A 22,076-nucleotide genomic window follows, 5' to 3' on the forward strand; every position below is an offset into this window, starting at 1 on the left:
CTGATTTTTTATGAGACTATTTGCAAATAGCTGATGGTCCCTAAATTTCTGTGACTATTTTTATATATTTATTAAAAATATTAGAACAGAAGAGCTTGGCTCAGGATAGAAGAAACTCTCATGAGCCATCTGTTCAGATTACGATCTCCACCCTTCCTTAATCTCCTTGAAAATATGCTTTTTGGGAAGCTGAAGGAAACTATGGAAATCAAGAACTCTTTGATTTTGTAAAAGAGATTTTTCGGGACAAGAAAATGGTTATACTTTATATAATGGTTGTAGGTAACCATTATTTAAAACTTAGCAACGTGTAATTCATCCATCACTTGGGCTTAATTTAACCTCTGTGATAAAGTCTTTGTGCACATATGTGTGCATGCCTACCTATGATGGATGGCAAATTGGATGGCAATACAACGTGCCGAGGCAGAATGCACCAAATTTAGAAGAATAGCATAACTGCTGAATTAAAGAAAGAGCTGTCTTTTTTTTTTTTTTTTTTTTTTCCTTTGTTGGGTAAAGTGGGGGGTTTGCAGGGGGTGAAGGGAACCAAAGGATCTAAGGGAGCCATAGCTCATGTGTTAACTTTCATTTTAATGCTTTTTCAACTCCTACACCATTCCAAGGGACGAATGGTGGAATATACATGCTTTGTCTCATTTATCAGTAATAGAAAGAATTGTTGTTTCCTTATTTCTTCAGTTCTAGTACAGTTTCAGCACTGGTATATAATTTTGCTTGGTATTTTTTTCTGAAAGTCTTTACTGAAGTTACCCTTTCTTGAAATCAAACATAGAACTCTTTTGCCTTATTTTTTTCTTTTCCTTGAAATTAAACTGGTAAAAAATTAGTTTAGTTGTAAGCGAATCAGCAGTTCATTACTATAGATTTGGAGTTCTATAACGTGACTTCATTGGTGCCACATTTTCCTGATAGATTCAGATCTCTTGTGTTATACACCCGTGGTAATCAAATTACAAAATCACTTAGGTTAAAACATTTTTCTGTTTCATGTATATGGTGGAATATTTTTCCTTTGTTGTTTAATACTTCAATTTAAGAAAGTATATTTATAGCATACTGAAAATACCGCCAAGATATGAATGATATGAAATTATTTCATTAAAGAATTTGATTTCATAAAAAAATAGTATTCCATAGCACTAGTAGTAAAATTTATTTTTTCTCCATATAAAGGCTCATTTATTTTTATAGCAATTTGATGACACATCTGCTTGCTTTATTCAGCTGAAAAGAAAATGTTGGTTCTTGGTGTTTTGTAAAATTGCTTTGTTAAATTATTTTCAAAATCGTTCAACTTTTAACAAATGACATTTGATACTAACATTGGAAAGCAATTTCAGCTAATTAAGTAGATCCTTCTATAAACCATTGGAACATTAAGATGACAAACTGTTCATTCAGGATTATTTTAATTGGTACAATTATTGTAATTTTGTTGCAATTATGTGTTGAGCTAAAAGCTTTTGTTTAAATCATTTGAGGGTTTTTTGTTAATATACATAAGTAAGAAGAAAAGAAGTAAAATAAAAACGGAAGATAAGCATTATCTGTTTACTTTTTCATTACAGTGCTTTAGACAAGTATCTATTGAAATATTCTTTTAGAAAAGAGTGTTACATGCTTTCAGCAAATCTGTAGATATTTTGAATGTTAAAATTGAGCAAGATCATTGAAATGTAACTTTTCTGGAAGGTTATTATGTTAATTCCAGTTTTGACACTGTTTAAATACGTTTTGAGAAAAAGGGTGAAATGAACTTTTGAGGGATTTGTGAGTTGCTTAATGCCTATTGATGTATTAATTTAAGAAGTGTAGCTATTTAGTGATTATAGAAATTAAAAATGAAAAAGCCGTTGAAGGTGCCACATTCATCACTCTGATTATAATGTTCTCTGCAATCATCTTTGCCCAGGCCAGGTTTAAATAAATCACTTCCTTTAAGTAGACAATTTAGTTTTCTTGTAGACCTCACAGTGAGGCATTACTTGTAAAATATTTAACCTGCTTTTTGTTTTTCCGTTTCCTTTTATTGCCTCTTACTTAAAATGCAGGGCACATAAAGTTATTATGTTTCTTACTGTGCTAATAGTGCGGTCTCAGTGTTAAAAGGCAATGTACCAGTTGAGTAGTGGGTGGTTGATGCCCACCTTTTTTTAAATTCTTTTGCCTTTTGTAATTCAAATAACACTGCAAAGCTGTGAATGAATCCGGGCATTTGTAACTGCTTTAGCACTTTATTTTAATCATAAAATATGCCAGAGAGTTGTTTAAAGAACAGAACTTTTTTTAATATGGCTCAGTGACAGTGTGTGATACTGGGTGTGGGAGATTAGTTTAATAAATATCAATCTTTTAAGCATCAGAATGTTTTTTGCTTTCTGAAATGATCAGCAGCAGGAGCACTGAGGAGAGGTGGTTTATCTGCTGGTACTTGAATAGAGTCAGTTTTGCAAAGCAAGCTTTCCTGAATACCTATGGTAATAGGAGTTTTTAAATAGCTATTGCATCTGTTCAGTGAAGTCTCTTCTGCTTAATATGCGCTGAGGGGACTTGAATTTTTGTCTACATAGATATATCAAACTATAGCTTTCTCTTTTTTTGGTCTTTATAAAGATAAAATATTTATTCCCTTATGTTATATTATTGGGTGTGTGATGACTTTTTATTCCTGTCTTTATATGAATGAGCGTATAAGCAAATGTTCTTTTTCAGTGTCCAAATGACCTGTTGCAATTCTCAGTTTGAGAGAGAATATTTGCAGTTGCTGATATGTTGAAAGTACTAAAAAGATCTTGGAGCGATTTGTGTGAGAGCTTTTAATGCTGTCACTATATTGACCAGACATGAGAAGAGCAGGATAAGTAACTTCAGTGCAAAGCACAGTATTAGTAGAATTTGATTATTAGATGTTAGAGATCAGGCATCTAATTCACAGACTGTTAAGCATCAAAATTTCATGCTGCATTCCATAATGGCCAAGATTTTATAATTTTGTGTTTCTCAATATCAAACCTCTAGAATTTTTTTCCTCATTTTTAATGACAAATTATTTCATTATTTTAAGCAACATTTTTGACTTGTACTATATTGAGAGGGAAAAATTAAAAAGCACATGATAGATAAAACATGACATGCTTTCATGCTCGTGCCTTCTGTTGCTCCATTATTTAATAGCAATTAATTAAGTAATTTGCTTTTTATGAAGTGAAAAAGTTAAATGACTCTTGTCCTTGCAGTTGCTTGCTCCTATAAAACACGTGAGGAAAAAGAATTAGGTGTGCGAGATTAATTTGAAGCATTTATTTGTTTTCACCTTCAGGGAGAGAGGTTTGGAAAGAGGGAGAATAGCCCTTCGGGGTATGAGGGCTTGTAAAGAAGTCAACCTTCCACCAGTGTGGGAACAACAGGGTAGGCTGCTCCATGAGAGAGGGTGAGCTGGGAGCTGAGGAGGGCAGCAAGGCAGGCCTGGCATTGTGAGCAGGGAGAGCTCAGAAGCCAAACGGGGAAAGCGGAGCAGGTTCAGTGATGGTAAGCAGGGACAGCGAACAGCCCTGTGGTGAGTAGCCACAAGGCAGAGATCAAGGCAGGAAGTTAAGCCAGTGGTCAAGGTCAAGGCCAAAGGTGCATAGATGTAGCTCGGAGGAGGACTAAGGGCAAAGGTCTGAGTTTAAAAGCTGTTCTTAACTCGGGCAGGAGAGCCCTGCAGTGATCACAGCTTTTGTCCTCACAGCCTGGTTACTCAGCTACACAGTGTCAGAGCCAGCCTTGAGCACCTGCCCCAAACCCCAGGCTGGGGGAAGAGGTGGGTAAATTGGCATATTCCAGGGCTGACATAACTGATGGCATATGCAATATGGGCACCTCCAGTGCAGATGAAGGTGGTTGATTTTGGCTGTTGCCATTTTGCCACCACCTAGCAGGGTAGTGGAGGTGGTCAGTAGGTGCAACAGCTTATCACCTTTCTCTGAGCTATGCTGGGAGCATTCAGTGCTGGACACACTGTCAGACCATGGTCGTTATTTTTCTAAATCTGGCAGGGATGTACAAGGTGAGCATAATCAGAACAAATTTGAATCTAATTTACAGCCTCTTGAATGAAGGATAAGATGATGTACCTCTGTGTACTTGCACTAAGTTATCTGTATTTGAGGAGAAAGCCGGAAATAATTCATCATTGTTGCAATATAACTTACTCCACAATGAAAGCAGTTTTTAATTTCAGTTGCTCATGGGAAAGGGATATGAAGAGCAGTGGAATGAATTTTTAAGGTTCACTTCAATCAATGAAATGTTCTGTTTTAGCTTCATTCCTTCTAAATTCAAGTAGTTTCTACTGGAAACAGTTTGTAATACTGACACTTTTTGATGTTTCTGCCTTAAAAAATAATTATTTTGCCTTAGGAATCTAGCTCCAAAATAAGAATAGTGTGTTCACAGTGCTTTATTTTTAGATCTGCATGCTTATATTTTAGAAAAAGTAACTCCCAAAGTGCTTTAAATGCTAACCTTTTATTTTTTTATCTGAGAAGTGCAGGCACGTATGGTTTTTGTGGCTCTTTGCCAAAAGATTATCATTTACATAAATATTTCTTTCAAAGGCATAGTTTAAGACATTGAGCTCAGGAGGTTAGAATAGAGACTTCAATCTGCACACCAGCAGTGGGCTATTGGCTTCTGAACAGTAGCTTTGTTCATCGTATTCAGAACACTGTTCGCATTCAGACTTAAGTAGAGCTGGCATTAAAAATCAGCTAATTTGTTTCATGTGATTCATCAGCTGTGTGTTTTATTTAAATCTATGTCACATTCCCTTTTGGCTTTTTATTTTGTAGATTGAAGTGTTGAAGTAGGCCACTCTTTAACTCTTCAGTTCCTGACTTCAAAAGTGACTTAATTTTTACTTTTCCAGTGTTAAACTCCTGTCTAAAATACTCACAGTAAATATATATAACGAATGTATGTAAGTAAAGTGTGCATTAAGGATCTTGGGGTTTTTTTACCATCTGAAGTTTGATTTAAAGCATACATGTTTACAGTCAGTTTAGTTGTAGTTTTATATAAGGCTAAACAGAACAACCTAAGGTAGTAGCTAAATATTAGTGTAAAATATTAATTTCTCAGAATCTGTGGAGTATACAAGTTTTACTTTCATGCTGCAAATATTCTTACTTTTTCTTTTGGCCCTTCACTCCTTGAGGTTAGGACTACTTTCAGCTTCTATTAGATTTCTTTAAACTGCTGGAGAACGAATTGTTCCCATTATTTGAAATTGCAACCTTTGAGTGTCAAGTCTGTCTTCTCACAGAAGCACCACCTTTTATTCTCTTAAGGCTGGAGTCTCTGAAGTCTTACATACACTGAGCTTCCGTAAAGTGGATAATCCAGCTGCCATCTGGAGATGTCTCATAACCACTCTCAGAATCAGAACTTTTGTTAGAATAGGCTACATTGATTTTATGTTTTATATTTGTTACATTTTTCCTGTGCTGTAAAGTAACCTCTCACTGTGAATGAAGTTATTCACAGACCCTGTTTATGACAGCAGGTATGGCAGTATTCTTCATCTGTTAGGTACATGGTCCATTGTTTTCTGGTAAAATTTGTAAGCATTTGTTAATTCTGCTCTTAGTGTATGGTGAGAATGTCATAAAAGATCAGATTGAAAGATTAACAGAGCTGAAATACATTTTTAATGTGATGGAGTAGCACTTACTTCAAGCATGTAGCATTGGTTCTCAATTCTTTTATTTTTCTTAACATTAAATGCTAAGCATTCTGTGTAAATCTGCCACTTTTGTCTCTGGAATAATCCCATGGTACATAAAATTCTACTCTCTGTGGAAGACCTAAAAATAAAGATTAAAAAAGATTGTTGCTTTTGAGAAGCAGACAAATTGTGAAATAGGATACAATTGTTCAGCTAATGGTAAATTTTGTTCATTAGCTCTATTAAAAATACAATTCAATTACAACCACTTGGAGATTTCTTTTAAGTGTTTGGTTTTTTCTCCTCAAAGACACAATGTGAGTTTGAATTTATTTAATGGAAGAGATTTCTGGTGTACTGATGATTTACTGAGTGTGCATGAGTCTTCTTTCTCCCTTCCCATACATGCATCAATGCACTCATTTCCCCCATGACAGTATTGGTAGTTACCTTAGCTCTTTTAATTGTCCAGTAGTTGGAAAGTCACTTGCACTTTCTTTGTTCTATTCTACCTTCTTTTAAGCAAGTTACAGCAGCTTACAGAGCAACCAACATATCTATGCTGTTCCTCTTTATCATGGAGTTGTAGTCTTAACATGTCTCTGAAAAGGGCCATTTAAAAACCATAATTAATTTTTTATTTTTATAAAGGTGTTTGTTTTTAGGTTTTTATCCTCTTTTTTATCTATTTTTATTTTAGGTACAGTGTGATCACTTCACCAGTATCCATATAGAGTGGTGTCACAGTCACTTTATAGCCATGACTGTAACTATGTTCACCATTCTCAGTGCATTCTTTCACTGTTTACATTTTTATTATGCTGGGTGTGAGAAATGCTTTTTCATTTTAGTAATCTTTAATTTAGATTATCATTCCTCATTTGATATGAGATACCAGTACTGTGAGATGAAACATCAAATAAGATAGGTCCATCAGAACCACAGTGTCAGCCTCCACCATTTGCTTGGTAGGAGCTTTTCATAAACTTCCACAAGACTAACATTTAGTCCTTCTACTTGTTCCTTCCCGAAACTCCCCTTTATACTAGTGCTTACAAAACCCCCACTGTTGCTTGACAATAGTCATAATACATGAACAGTCCCTTACATTGAACATGTCTCATGGTTTTGTTGTTTTCATTTGTTTGTGGCTTTTTCTTAGAAGGTGAATTGCTTGAAAGCAGGTGATTGTTTTCCTACTTTTTACAATGGATCCACAGTTAGATTTTGATCAACTTCTAAGATGCCCATTCCTGTTACAAAATGTTAATTTAAAAATGAGTTTGTTTTTCCCATGGAATTTCTGAATTGAGTATAGGAATTTGAATAGATATTTGGGGTAAAAGTTCACAAATGTTAACTTCCCCTTACTTTGGATTTGACGTTACTGATGTATGGCTTCTTTGACATTTCTCTGAAACATACCATTAGATCAGATTGTTCAGCAGTTTAAAGTTTTTTGCATGTTAGAAAATGTTACATTGATCTTTCTGAAAAAAGTGCAGCTCTTTATGGGTTGTCTCATTTTTCAGAGAACAGGGAGAATGGGTGCAAGTGTACTAGTATTTCACCCTAGAATAATACTTTATAAACTGAAGTCATACTCTAGTAAATATGATTTATGATGTATCTAATTTCACTCCCCAGAATTTCAAAGAATATTCCTACAACTAAAGATGTTGAACCTCTACTTGAAATTGATGCAGATATACGGAACTTTGAAGTATTTTTATCCTCACGAACACCTGTCCTTGTTGCACGTGATGTAAGAACCTTTTTGCCCTGTACAGTGAACTTGGATCCCAAGCTACGAGAAATCATTGCAGGCAAGTATGCTTTCAAATAAATGGAAAATGACAAATCTATTCTTTATTTTAAGTAGAGTTTCTTGGTTTGGGAAGACAGGTATCTGCCAGGGAAAGCTGGAGTTTCCCTTGGAATGGAGAATGTAAACCACCCCCCACACCTTTTTCCAATTACAAATTTGCAGTTAGAGGCTTTTAGGTAAAAGATTTGGGAATAGAAATAGCAGTTCTTTACTAGTATGTATAACAAAGCAAACAAAAACAACAGCTACAGCATTAATAACAAAAACAATACTAAGAACCTCAAGGGCTTTACTTCACAAAAACCCAGGGAAGTTTGGTCTCAGTGCCCTTGTATCCTCAGGATCCTCAGAGCACCAAGCTGGAAACACTGGAAAAGTCCTGGGCTGGTAGCTGGGATGGCAGGATGTCCTGGCAGGGTCACACTGTAGCAAGAGGAGCAGTGCCGAAGAAACCACAACGGTGGGGCAGGGCTGGCCCAGCTCCAGCAGGGCGGCAGAGAAGCTCAGAATTCCAGGGTGAGCAGGTGATGGTAGATTTCCCAGGACTGGACTCCTCCAGCAACAGTGGACTCCTCCACAGCAAACAGGAATCCAGCCGTTCTCTCTCCCCGAATGCCAAAAAAAACCCAGAGTGCCAAGCTGCCTCAAGCTCCATCCTTCACCTGCCCCAAAACTTGTGGTATCTCTCCCTCTGAGCTTTGGCCACCCCTTTGTTTTGGTTAAGTGCACTTAAGTATTCAACATTTAATTTCCTTGGTAACTTATGGGGAAAAATGTCTTTAGAGTAAAAAAGGAACAAACCTAACCCCAAACATTATCCACCCTGAACATACCAACATATTACATTGAGTTTAAACCTTTAAAATATATACATATCTATACATGCAGGTATAGATACACAGTGTCATGGGTAGTTCACCCCAAAACAAGGTCCCCCTTGAAGTATGCATCAGATCTCTCCATCCTTTTGCATCACCCACCAGGTGCAACCTGGTCCCTGAGTGAAGACAACACCATGGATGGGATTGTCTTGGCTGGAAGCAGAATTAATCCAAACGATTTTTCCCAGCATACCTCTCATGTGTGCCACTGAAACCTTATCTCCATCTGTTGTTCACAAGGGCTCAGATCGGGCAGGACCTGCTCGATTGGTGGAACCTCGTGTGTTCACCAACCCTGTGGCCTTTGCTAAATTCATCTCCCAGTTCTTGAAAGTCCCCCCACCCAGTGCCTTCAAGGTGATTTTAAGCAGGCCATTGCGCCATTCAAATTTCCCAGCTGCTGGTGTGTGATAAGGAATATGGTACACCCACTCAATGCCATGTTCTCTAGCCCAGGTGTTTATAAAGCTATTCTTGAAATTGGTCCCATTATCTGACTCAATTCTCTCAGGGGTACCATGCCTCCACAGGACTTGCTTTTCCAAGCCCAGGATGGTGTTCTGGGCTGTAGCATGGGGCACAGGGTACGTCTTCAGCCACCCAGTGGTGGCTTCCACCATGGTCAGCACATAGCGCTTGCCCTGGCGGGTTTGGGGAAGGGTGATGTCGTCAATCTGCCAGGCCTCCCCATACTTATATTTGGACCACTGCTCACCATACCATGGGGGCTTCACCTGCTTGGCCTGTTTGATGGCAGCACGTCTCACAGTCATGGATAACAAGAGAAATACTATCCATGGTTAAATCCACCCCTCAGTCTCATGCTGACTTGTAGGTGGCATCTCTGCCCTGATGACCTGAAGCGTCATGAGCCCATCGAGCTAGGAACAACTTCCCCTTGTGTTCCCAATCTAAATCAGTCTTTGACCTCTATCTTTGCAGCTTGATCTACTTGCTTGTTGTTTTGATGCTCCTCATTCGCCTGACTCTTGGGGACATGGGCATCTACATGGTGGACTTTTACAGGTATCTTCTGTACCTGAGTGGCAATGTCTTTCCAATCATCCGCAACCCAGATTGGTTTCCCCCTATGCTGCCAGTTGACCTTTTTCCAACTTTCCAGCCAGCCCCACAGAGCATTGGCTACCATCCATGAATCAGTGTAGAGGTAGAGCTTTGGCCACTTCTTTCTTTCAGCAATGTCCAGGGCCAATTGAACAGCTTTAAGTTCAGTGAGTTGACTTGATCCACCTTCTCCTTCAGCGGCTTGTGCAACCTGTCGTGTGTGGCTCCACATGGCTGCTTTCCACTTGCGGTTCATCTCTACGATGTGACAGGAACCATCAGTGAAAAGAGCATAGCATGTTTCTTCTGCTGGCAGTTGGTTGTACAGTGGAACTTCTTCAGTATGTGTCGCTTGATCCTGCTCCTCTTCATCCATGAGAAAGTTTTCACTTTCTGGCCAGTTTGTAATTATTTCTAAAATCCCAGGGCGATTTGGGTTTCCAATGCAGGCGTGCTGTGTGATGAGGGCAGTCCATTTGCTCCATGTAGCATCAGTGGCGTGGTGGGTAGAGGGAGCCTTTCCTTTAAACATCCAACCCAGCACCAGTAGTCAGGTGCCAGGAGGACCTGTGTTTCTCTGCCAATCACCTCTGAGGCAGCTTGAACTCCTTCATAGATGGCCAAGATCTCCTTCTCTGTGGGGGTGTACTTGGCTTCAGACCCTCTGTAGCTGCGACTCCATAATCCCAATGGTCGGCCTCGAGTTTCCCCAGGCACCTTCTGCCAAAGGCTCCAGGACAGACCATGGCTCCCAGCTGCAGAGTGTAGAGCACATTCTTCATATCTGGTCCCATCCTGACTTGGCCAAGGGCTACCGCGTGAGCGATCTCCTGTTTGATCTGGGTAAAGGCGTGTTCTGTTCAGGGCCCCAGTGGAAATAATTTTTGAGGGTAACGAGGTGGAGAGTGCTCACAATCTGGCTGTACTCTGGAATGTGCATTCTCCAAAAGCCTATAGCACTTAGGAAAGCTGGTGTTTCCTTCTTGCTGGTCGGTGGAGACATTGCTGTGATCTTATTGATGACCTCGGTGGGAATCTGACGCCGTCCGTCTTGCCACTTTACTCCCAGGAGCTGGATCTCTTGGGCAGATCCCTTGACCTTGCTCTGCTTGATGGTGAAACCAGCTTCCAGGAGAATCTGAATGATCATCTTTCCTTTCTCAAACACTTCATTTGCAGTCTTCCCCCTCACAGTGATGTCATTGATGTACTGTAAATATTTTGGAGCCTCACCCTTCTCCAGTGCAGCTTGGATCAGCCCATGGCAGATGGTGGGGCTGTGTTTTCACCCCAGGGCAGTCGGTTCCAGGTGTACTGCACGCCCCTCCAGGTGAAAGCAAACTGAGGCCTGCATTCTGCAGCCAGAGGAATGGCGAAAAATGCATTAGCAATGTCAATAGTGGCATACCACCTTGCTGCCTTGGACTCCAGCTCGTACTGGAGTTCCAGCATGTCCGGCACGGCAGCACTCAATGGTGATGTCACTTCATTCAAGCCACAGTAGTCCACAGCCAGTCTCCATTCTCCATCAGACTTGCACACAGGCCAGATGGGGCTGTTGAAGGGTGAGTGGGTTTTGCTGACCACCCCTTGGCTCTCCAGCTCATGGATCATTTTGTGGATGGGGATCATGGCATCTCGATTTGTCCAATACTGTCGGCAGTTCACTGTCAAGGTGGCAACAGGTACTTGTTGCTCTTCTACCTTCAGGAGTCCTACTGCAGATGGGTTCTCTGAAAGTCCAGGCAAGGTGTTCAATTGCTTAATGCCCTCTACTTCCACAGCAGCTATCCCAAATGCCCATCTGAGTCCCTTAGGGTCTTTATAGTAGCCATTCCTGAGGAAGTCTATGCCCAGAATACACGGGGCCTCTGGGCTGGTCACAATCGGATGTTTCTGCCACTCCTTTCCAGTCAGGCTCACCTCAGCTTCCAACAGAGTCAGTTCCTGTGATCCCTTCCTGTCACCCTGGCAATGGAAATCGGTTCTGCCCCAACATGTCCCGATGGCATTAGGGTACACTGAGACCCAGTATCAACCAAAGCTTCATATTTTTGTGGCTCTGATGTGCCAGGCCATTGGATCCACACAGTCCAAAAGACAAAGTTTTCCCGTGCCTCTTCCTGGCTAGAGGCAGGGCCCCTCTAGCCCTAGTTATTATTCCCTTCCTGGGCATACATGGTAGAGGTTCCTTCAAGGGGATCTGACATATCATCCTCACTTCTCTAATACCTGGTGACTCGGTCATTGGAGGCTGAAGCTACATTCATTTTAGTGGAACTGTCTCGGTGAGTGTTCTTCTCCTTGAGCTCACGCACCCATGCTGCCAGGACAGAAGTGGGTTTCCCATCCTACCTTCTCATGTCTTCCTCATGGTCACGCAGGAAGGACCACAGTTCAGCTCGTGGGGTGTAATCTCCCTCTCTAGCTGGGGGACGTTGGGCTCTAACTCTGGGGCCTGTGACTTGCACCAGTGCCACCTGGGAATTGTTCCTTCTCATCTCCTCCCTCATCTCCTCTTTGAGTTCCTTTACCACGGCAGAGACCTGAGCCTGCATTGGTCATACTTTCATAATTCCTGAGCTTGCTGGCTACAGAACCCACTGTCTCTAGGTTGTTATCAGGATTAATTGTGGCAATGAATACAATGTAATCATGTGTTCTCTGAGTTGCCAGTGTCCACATGTGCTCTGTGCATCTAACCTTGTTGGGGTCATTATCATGCTGTCCAATCCTCCCAAAGAGTACCTCCAATACTACCACTTCTCTCAGCCTTTGAATCCCTTCCTCAAGGGTCTTTCAGTTCGTTGTATGATGGTGCTGCTGCATTTTTTCTCTGTTGACAAACCTCTCCCTTATACTCATTAAAAGCTGCTCCCAGAGGGAGAGGGGGCCTGGCTCTCTTACAAATACCTGATTTATACCTGAGTCCTGGGTCGAGGGTCCCAAATTCCTTGCCTCACTACCATCCAGCTGTACACCTGTACCTATAAGGTCCCAGACCTGAAGTAGCCACGTTGTATAAGGCTCATGTCTCCATCGTGCAGTATCTTTTTGCAGGTTATGGAGACTTTGAAACAACAGGGACTCGTGATGATCTCAACCTCTGTTTCCCCTGCGGGTTCTGAGGGCCCTCCTTTCTTATCCTTATTACCTAACTGCTCTGATTTTATCTTGTACTTCCTTGATTCCAAAGGGGCGACTGCTGCTGGCTGTGGCTGCCCCTGTGATTCAGCTGGAACCTGGACGGTTGTAACATCTGTGGGCTCCACTGCTGCATCATCAGACTCTCCTTTTACAGGGCAGAGGGAGGGATTCCCATCAACAGGGGCTAAGGAGGCTAATGAGGCCACCACTGGGGAAATGTGCTCCTTCATCATCTGGCCCATCTCCTTCACCAGAACCCCCACCCAATCTGCATGGTTCATTCCTGAGGTGGGCTGTGGGGCAGGGTCAGGCAGTGGGACAGCATCCCTATTCTGTGGGGCAATGTCAGGCCCTATGGCAGTATCCCCAGTCTCTGGGGTAGGTGTCTGTGCAGAGATCTAAGTTGGCCTCACCTTATCTCTGAAAACTAATAAATAGACTATTACTATTAGCAACACTTGGATAGTATCTAGAGTGAATTTAAACCCTTCAAAAGCTGGTAGGGTAGGCACAAAGAACTGGTTGAAAGGCTGGGACAAAACTTCCGCTGCTGTCATTTCCTCACAGAATGTACCATTCTTAAAGTAACCCCAAGAACATATTGTGTGATAGCCATGTGTCCATGTGCCTGCCTTCCAGAGGAAGTTAAAAATCTGTGAATGCCTCACCTTATCCACCCATAAAACAAACTGGATGACAGACACAGTAGACTTAGTTATAGGGCCCATGTTTAGATAAGGGCCTGCAAATGGGAGGAATACAGCCACAACCACGTGCCATCTGAACCAGGGTAAGTTAGACCACATGATGCTGCCTGATGAGATTTCTATATCCAACACACACAAAAGAAAATACTAGGTTACTTAAGAACCGCTATTTCTTTTCCCCTTTCTTTTCTCAGTGCTCTCAAGCCCCACACTTGGGCACCAAAATCTGTCTTGGTTTGGGAAGACAGTTATCTGTCAGGGAGAGCTGGAGTTTCCCTTGGAATAGAGAATGTAAACCACCCTCCACACCTTTATCCAATTATAAATTTGCAGTTAGAGGCTTTTAGGTAAAAGATTTGGGAATAGAAATAGCAGTTCTTTACTAGTATGTATAACAAAGCAAACAAAAACAACAGCTACAGCATTAATAACAAAAACAATACTAAGAACCTCAAGGGCTTTACTTCACAAAAACCCAGGGAAGTTTGGTCTCAGTGCCCTTGTATCCTCAGGATCCTCAGAGCACCAAGCTGGAACACTGGAAAAGTCCTGGGCTGGTAGCTGGGATGGCAGGATGTCCTGGCAGGGTCACACTGTAGCAAGAGGAGCAGTGCCGAAGAAACCACAACGGTGGGGCAGGGCTGGCCCAGCTCCAGCAGGGCGGCAGAGAAGCTCAGAATTCCAGGGTGAGCAGGTGATGGTAGATTTCCCAGGACTGGACTCCTCCAGCAACAGTGGACTCCTCCACAGCAAACAGGAATCCAGCCGTTCTCTCTCCCCGAATGCCAAAAAAAACCCAGAGTGCCAAGCTGCCTCAAGCTCCATCCTTCACCTGCCCCAAAACTTGTGGTATCTCTCCCTCTGAGCTTTGGCCACCCCTTTGTTTTGGTTAAGTGCACTTAAGTATTCAACATTTAATTTCCTTGGTAACTTATGGGGAAAAATATCTTTAGAGTAAAAAAGGAACAAACCTAACCCCCAGTATAGAGCTACTTGGCATGTCACACAGAACGTCATTTGTTCATCAGATCATACCTTCAGATTGTCTGATTTGACTTCATTAAGAGGCTGTTCAGATTCATTTAATGGTTTTGCTGTAACAGCCAGACCATCCTAGACTAAAGCTTCTCTTTTGTAGAAGACCACTGTTTTTGCCTTGCAAAATGCTTTAGGAGATGGAGGAAACCAATACACACAACGATATTTTAGTAGAAGAGATGCAAGTTGACTTCAGGTCTTTGTTAACAATTTTGAAAATATATCTAAAATCCTGTAGAAATTTAGTCAGTGAAACCAAGTCTTCTCCAGGCTGAAGAACCCCAACTCTGTCAGCCTTTCCTCCTAGGAGAGCTGTTCCTTAGAATCATGTAATGGCTTAGGTTGGAAGGGACCTTAAAGATGGTCTAGTTCCAGCCTCCCTGCCATGTGCAGGGACACCTTTCACTAGACCTGGTTACTCAGAACCCCATTCAACCTGGTCTTGAACACTTCCAGTGTTGGTGCATCCATAAGTTCTCTGGTCAAGCTGCTCCAGTACCTCACCACGTTCATGGTAAAGAATTTCTTCCTAACATCTAACGTAAACTTACCCTCAATTTGAAGCCATTCCCCCTTGTCTTGTCACTGTATGTCCCTGTCAACAGTCTTTTCTCCACCTGTCTTGTAGACTTCCTGCAGATGCTGGAAGGCTGCAATTAGGTCACCCCAAAGACTTCTCTCTGAAAAATCCCAATTCTCTCAGCCTTTCCTCATAGGAGATAGGTTCCATCCCTCATCATTCATCTTTGTGGTCTCCTCTGGACTTGCTCAAATACATTGATGTCTTTTCTGTGCTGGGGATCTCGGAGCTGGATGCAGCCCTGCAAGTGGGGTCTCAGCAGGGCAGAGCATAGGGGCAGAATCTCCTCCCTCACCTGCTCCCCCATGGAGCTTTGGATGCAGCCCAGGACACATTTGGCTTTCTGAGCTACAAGGGCACATGGCTAGATCATGTCCATCCTCTCATCTACCAGTACTCGCAAGTCCTTCTCAGCAGGGCTGCTCTGCATCTGTTCATCCTCCAGCATGTAGTGTTACTGAGGGTTGACCTAATGCAGATGATCTTATTAGACCTCATAAGATTCCTATAGGTCCACTTCTTGAGCTTGTCCAGGTCCCTCTGGATGGCATCCTATCCCTCAAGTGTGTCAACTGCACCACTCAGCTTGGTGTCATCTGCACGCAGAATGGCTGAGGATGCACTCATGCTTCATTCATGTCATTAATGCAGATATTAAATAACACTGGTCCCAGTACAGACCTGAGGGACACCACTGTTCACTGATGTCTGTCGGGACTCTGAGTCATTGACCACTACCCTCTGGATGCAATTGTCCACACCCAATTTCTTATCAGTGTAACAGTCTAGCTATCAAATGCGTCTCCAATATAGAAGGAGAGATATTGTGGGGGACTACATGAAAAGCTTTGTAGAAGTCCAGATAAATGATATCTGTAGCCCTTCCCTCGTCCACTGATGCAGTCACTCCATCACAGAAGGCCACAGGGTTGATCATGCAGGACTTTGCTGTGGTGAAGCTGTTGCTGGCTGTCATGAATCACCTCTGTTCTCCATGTACCTTAGCAAAACTTCTCAGAGAATCTGGTCCATGATCTTCAGAGGCACAGAGGTGAGGCTGACAGGCTGCTAGTTCCTGGGGTCCTCCTTGCTACTGTTTTCAAGAATTTGCAATCTATTCATCTCTTGATGTAGAGGGCAACCTCTCCTCCCCTCCTTCCTCTCCTGTCCCTTTTCAGCAGCCTGCAGCCATCAACAGTTGCACTCCAGTGGTAGGATTCCTCCACCAAGTTTCTGGAATGGCAGCCAGGTCATAGCTTTCTGGCAGCACGATGGCTTCCAGCTCCTCCTGCTAGTTGCCCACTCTGTGTGCACTGGATAGAGGCACCTCAGCTGGGCTGTCAGCTGTGTCACTTTCTTAAGAGGAACACCCTTTAATTCCTTTGAAGTATTTCAGTGGTGTTTTCCTGTTGGCTTCTGTTACCTCAGGAGTTCCTGGCTGATCTGCATACAGCTTTCAGTGGAGAAATGGTTGCTGATGTCCAATAAGAATGTACCCTGGCACAGGTGCCTTTTGCCTGTTGTGGGGAGAATGCAGGGTTCCCTGGATCTTGGCTTTTTTTCTGGTGGCTGTTCTGTCTCAGGAAGGCTGGAGCATGATTCCAGCAGTCTTTGTCCTCTGACTCTCTCATGCTTCCTAATCTTTCTGCTTACTTACTTAACTCTGCCACCAGACTGGACCAGGGTTGTCTGCCTGGTCATGGCTCACACAGGTCTTGTCTTTACTGCCATCCAGCACTGGTGACAGGCTCTGGCCCCTCCCCACAGCCTGAGACCTGGATGGGAGCTCTATCTGTGTTGTCACATTCCTGGTGAGTGCAGACGACTAGGTTTGTGCATTGTGGATGTCATACCTGAGCTCCTTCTGAGATGATGACCACCAAGGGAGCTCACCTCTTGGGTAGGATGACTACTCCATTCCTGCACCCCTGAACACACAAATTCCCTGGGCTGAAGTTTGTTGGGGACCTTCGTTTATTTGGCAACTCCAGGTCTCTGTAGCACCTGCTGTGAGAGCACTGACAGCCCCTAGTGGATCAGAAGAGCCCCCTCTGGGCTGGGATTTGTCACTCTGCTGTAGTACAGACCAGCCTTGGAGCAGCTTCTCCTGGGGAGTGATTGTTAGGTTCCTTTATGCCACATTTAAAAAGAACATCTAAATGTTTAGAGAAATTTAATGTGCTATGTAAGTTTATGTAATGAACCTAACTTTCCTAAAGACTCCTGTGTAGATATGATCATCAAGAGAAATCAACCAAATCCAGCTGAAATTTGACCTCCTTGATGTTCTACTTGATGAGTTCTGATTGGAGTTAAATATACAAAAATGTACTGTAGTGAATTGGCAAACAAAAAAATTCCAAATGCTTCAAGTAAAATCTTATTCTTGTTACCAATTTATTTTTCAGATGTTCGTGCTGCAAGGGATCAGATGAATATTGGAGGACTTCCTTATCCCACCTTGCCTTTACATGAGGCACCTGCTAGAGCAACATCTCTGTTCAGTCAGCCTTCCTCAGCTTGCTCTTCTACAACCTCTTTCAATGGGCCTTTCAACAGTGGAGTTTTGTCCCCACAGCCTCACAGCAGTTACTATAGTGGTATGACAGGACCTCAGCATCCATTTTACAATCGGGTAAATAATCGAGATCCAATTAACATTCTTCTGATTTAGTCTGGTAATACTGCAGATGTTATCTATTAAATATTAAAATACCCATGCAAGTTTTATTTAGGAGTGAAGAAAAAAAAAGTCCAGAAAAAGTCCAAAAGCTGACAAATTTTGCAGTAATGTTCAGTCACTGTTGTCTGGGGAAGAAACATGGTAAACAGCATCAGAAAAACAAGTTACAAAGGGGAAAAAAGCAATTTTGAGACACTGCTCAGTTTTAGGGTATTGCAGGGGGTTTTTTGTTTGGTTTTCTTTTTTCTTTTGGGTGGGGTAGATAAACTGCTCAGTTGTTCACATGCTCAGAGACATTGAAAAGGAACCCATACTTTTTTGGTGACTTTTGTTAAAACATACAGAAACTCAAGTGGGGAGATAGATTATAATGTCTGTATGTCTGTCTTCCCTTTTGTCTCTTTTTAAAGTTATTCCATGATCTTTTCCCTAACCTGGTGTTGTACTAATTTAAAGGAAATAACATGAATTGCATAAAACATACTTTTTTTGAGCTATTTGTGGGCCTCAGAAAAATAGCCCTGACAATGGCTCACGTGAAAATTGAATGAAGTGCTTTACTGTATAGTAAAGAGAGTCTAAACTTTCTGGTTTTGTGGGATGTGTTCAGTATTTTTAAACTTTATTTTTTACTTTTCTTTTTCTGCAGTACTATAATGAAAAAAACCCCAGAGAGCTGATATAAGTCATAGCTTACTTCTGTATACAGGAAATAGCTTCAAGTAAATTTGACTGTAGATAAACATGTAACCTAGTAGGGTGAAAAGTAAATTGAGTTATTCCTACGTCAGCGTTTGTTAAGCAAGGCAAAAGAAATGTATATGTAGGCCAGAACTTTTTAAGTTATCTGTTCTAAAATTATTCTTACATACCTTCAAGACAGTGACAGTATGCTGTTTTGTTGAAAATAACGTAAAATAACATGTATCTTGAAGTAGTCCAACACTGATAAATGCTTGGCACATGAATATTTATGCTAATACTAACTCATATTAGTCCAAGCAGCTGTTTCATTGGAAGCTTTCATTCATGGAAGCCCTTTTTTTGTCTCTTGTTTTACCCTGTTTTGTGTTACTGTACATGACAAGGTTTAAAGTCAGGGGTGATAAACTGTTGAAACCTGAATGGGGGTTTTTGGCTCCAATAAACATTAGGCAAACAATTATTGGTGAGTCATAAGCTGTTCTTACAAAGAGTTTATTTGTTCATTTGTGTTAAGGCTTAGAGGTGTGCTTACTTTTTGCCTGCTGAAGGCTAAAATACTTCAATTATGACCTTTCTCGCTGGAATTTTATACTGCCCTTCTAAAGTATAGTTGTTTTTAGTGCGTCACTTAATAAATATTGTCAGAGAACTGTATTCATTACTTTGAACTCATAAAGGTACTGTCATGAACACCACATACTGAGATAAGTGATGAGAAGCTTTTAAAAGTAGAAAATTCATCCTGAAAAACTGTTTCCTTCAGCATTTTCAATCATATTTAATTTCTCAGGGTTTTGTAAAAACTGTGTTTTAAAAAAAGAATAGCAACTGAAGAATAGATTCTCCCCAGTAGAAGTTTCCAAGAGTGGTCTTGGATACCGGTGTGACACAATACAGTGGATTCAAACACTTCTGTGGAAATGGCTGGATTTTATTCAAAAACACCCTCAGTTCTGGGGATATGTGCCATATTCTGACCAGTAAATGGTTCCTGTCCTGTTGTCTTCAAGCATTCATTTATGCTTAAGAAAACCCCCCTTGAGCTGTTGAGGAAAACAGCTCAATATATTTTTTGGAAAATACAAATTTTTTATTATGCATGTTTCTTCTTTTTTCTTCAGATTCCCCTATGTTGTGGACCTGGAACTTCTAGTGACATAATCTATTACTTTTTGGTTTCAAATCCAGTTCTCCCCCTGCTTAGCTGTAAAGGGAAGATTATAGTCCCATTTAGAAGCTCTTCAATTTAGCACTCTGGCTCTCAGAATAGGGCTAAACTGGACATGTGCCATTTATCACTGTCTAATGGCCTGGCTGAAAGCTGAATTCAAGTTCAGCTACTCAAAATTGCTGCTCTCATGGATCATTGTGGAGATGATGTTTCTTACAGGGAAGGTCAGAGCAGTAGGCAAGTCTAATTGGGATTTCCTGGGTAGAAATAAGAAATTATGGTAGGTGAGTACTTTTTTTTTTTTTAATAAAAGAGGAGAAAATTCTTTGATATCTTGAAAAAATGATGTTTTGCTGCATCTATTAAGCTTTGTTCGCTATCTGCAGACTTGAAGAGCAAGTCTGCACTGGTTGATGCCCAATATATATTTATATTGACCTCATGTTTTCATAATACCTGTATTGTACTTCAGATGAAGTAGTGCTTGGCCTGTAATGGAGAACTAATCCCACAGCTGGGAAAGAGTGGAGTAGCTGAGATGGGCTCAGTGGTTGATTAGAAGTTATGAGAGGGTTGTGAAATAATTGCCTTAGTGGGCAGGTCTTTTTCCACTGCTTTGTAGCTTGATATCATGCAACCAGCAATCTCAGTGTGTGTTTCAGAGAAGAGGCTCTGCAGTGAGAGCCGGGCACTTGAATGCAGTTTGATCATTAAGCATTTCATGCTTGGGGGTTTTCCACATGGTTTAAGCTGTTAGTGGAAAACTGAAGCATTAAATTATCCTGTGGTATTTTCTAGAAAGCAATCTATCTTTTAAAAAAAGGTTTGTATTATTTGTAGAACATGCCTTATGACAGTGGAATTGTTTTAATTCAGTGAACTTTCCTGCATCATTCTAGAACAGCCAAATAATATAAGGCAAAGGCTAGATAACCAAACTTCCCCATTTAGACTAATGGTTACGATGAATATTGTGTAACTTCGTATGTTGGAAGAGCATATGAAATTTTTGTGGTAATTGTGTGAAGGTGCTCAGAATCTACCTCTAGCAGCTAAGAATATGGAACCATTTTTATTTTCCATAAAGAACTTGAAGTTGTAGCATATGCTGTCTACATAAATGATATATTCAAAAAATTAAACTTGAATTTCTCAGTTCATTTAGAGCTGCTTCAGAATGCAGAAGTTTTTAAGTCCTTATTGGCAGATCTGAAGTGGAATATTTCAACAAATTTTACTCTTTCCTCATAGATTCCCCCTTGAGTCATAGAATTATTTACTCTGTACTGAATTTGGTGCTGTAGAATAATCACAATCTTGTCATGTGCAGAAACACAAATCAAATAATATGTTCTCTTCTAAAGTACCTGGATAACACAATTTTGAAAATGCTGTACATTTAAACATTAGAAATCAGTAATACAGCCATTGTTTGGAGATTTCTTTTAGGTTTTTATGGTGTTTTGTTTTTTTTTTTTTTACTTGTTCTTGTTTGGTTTATTTTATTTTATTTTATTTTGGGAGTTTTATTAAGAACTGGGCAATGAGTTGAAAGCAATGAGTGCTGTAATTCTGCTTTTCTTAAAGTCTAAATTAACACTATCCCTTAAAATGGTATTTGTATTGAACAATATGCATTAATGTATTTCTAGCAAAACAAAGCTCCAACACTGTCTGCTATAAGCACATTTATAAAATCTAGTGTTTGTGGAAGCCCCCAGGTTGGATGCCATAAATATGGGAAGTTCTAGTGATGCTATTATGTATCACACTTTTTGTTTATTTGGTAAAATTGTCTTGGCTATTATGAATGACTCAAAGTTCTACTGAGCATCTGATTTTTAGTTTAGAAGGTCAGAGCGTGAAATTGTCAGAATTATTGCTAAATTATCCTTTTCCCATAATGAAAACAGATGTTAGAGTGTAGCTACCAAAACCATTCTGACTCTTTTCCTCCAGAAAACTATAGCAGAGCGCCCATTGGCTAGTAGGAAAAAAAGGGGGTCATTTGCTGAGGGATTTTGATGAACTCACTCCAGAGCTTTTGATTGAATTCTGTTCAATGGTTCAATGCAAAAAGTAAAGAAAGCTATTAGTAATTGCTCTTTTTTACTTTATGAAACTCAACTAGAGGATGTGTTTTGTTGTAATGATTTTTATTTTGTTATTACATTTTGATTTGTGTAATTGTTTGTCCCTTTTTTGTTACACCTTTTTTTTTTCCATAGCCATTCTTTGCCCCATATCTTTACATGCCAAGGTATTACCCTGGCAGTTCTCATCTCATCTCACGTCCACCACTAAAAACGAGTTTGTCCAGAGATCAGAACAATGGCCTAGTAAGTATTTTGAAGGGTAATTCAAATACTAACCTAGACAATAAATATAGTGAGTAATGAAAATAAAGGTTATTGATGATTCTCTGTTAGACAAGTATAAACTTTCTATTATAAATATTTTAAGCAAAGGTGTTATTAACATGTAATGTAAATGTATTTTGTTTTAACTTTAGAAATTCCTTACTGAGGAAAACCAATTCT

At 40.7% G+C, this 22,076-nt stretch overlaps 1 protein-coding gene across 3 annotated transcripts in view; it reads left to right on the forward strand.

The window, feature by feature from the left end:
- The window catches only part of KIDINS220 (kinase D interacting substrate 220), an 81,766-nt gene that overhangs the window by 45,343 nt on the left and 14,347 nt on the right, over positions 1-22,076 (forward strand). For all 3 annotated transcript variants that reach the window (XM_066314823.1, XM_066314826.1, XM_066314825.1), the window contains exons 23-25: positions 7,379-7,557; positions 17,386-17,612; positions 21,765-21,875. In XM_066314823.1, the coding sequence (XP_066170920.1) occupies positions 7,379-7,557; positions 17,386-17,612; positions 21,765-21,875 (517 nt within the window). The remainder of the gene's footprint in view (positions 1-7,378; positions 7,558-17,385; positions 17,613-21,764; positions 21,876-22,076) is intronic.

Source organism: Sylvia atricapilla, chromosome 3 (assembly GCF_009819655.1).
Source record: "Sylvia atricapilla isolate bSylAtr1 chromosome 3, bSylAtr1.pri, whole genome shotgun sequence".
In the NCBI taxonomy this organism is placed as follows: domain Eukaryota; kingdom Metazoa; phylum Chordata; class Aves; order Passeriformes; family Sylviidae; genus Sylvia; species Sylvia atricapilla.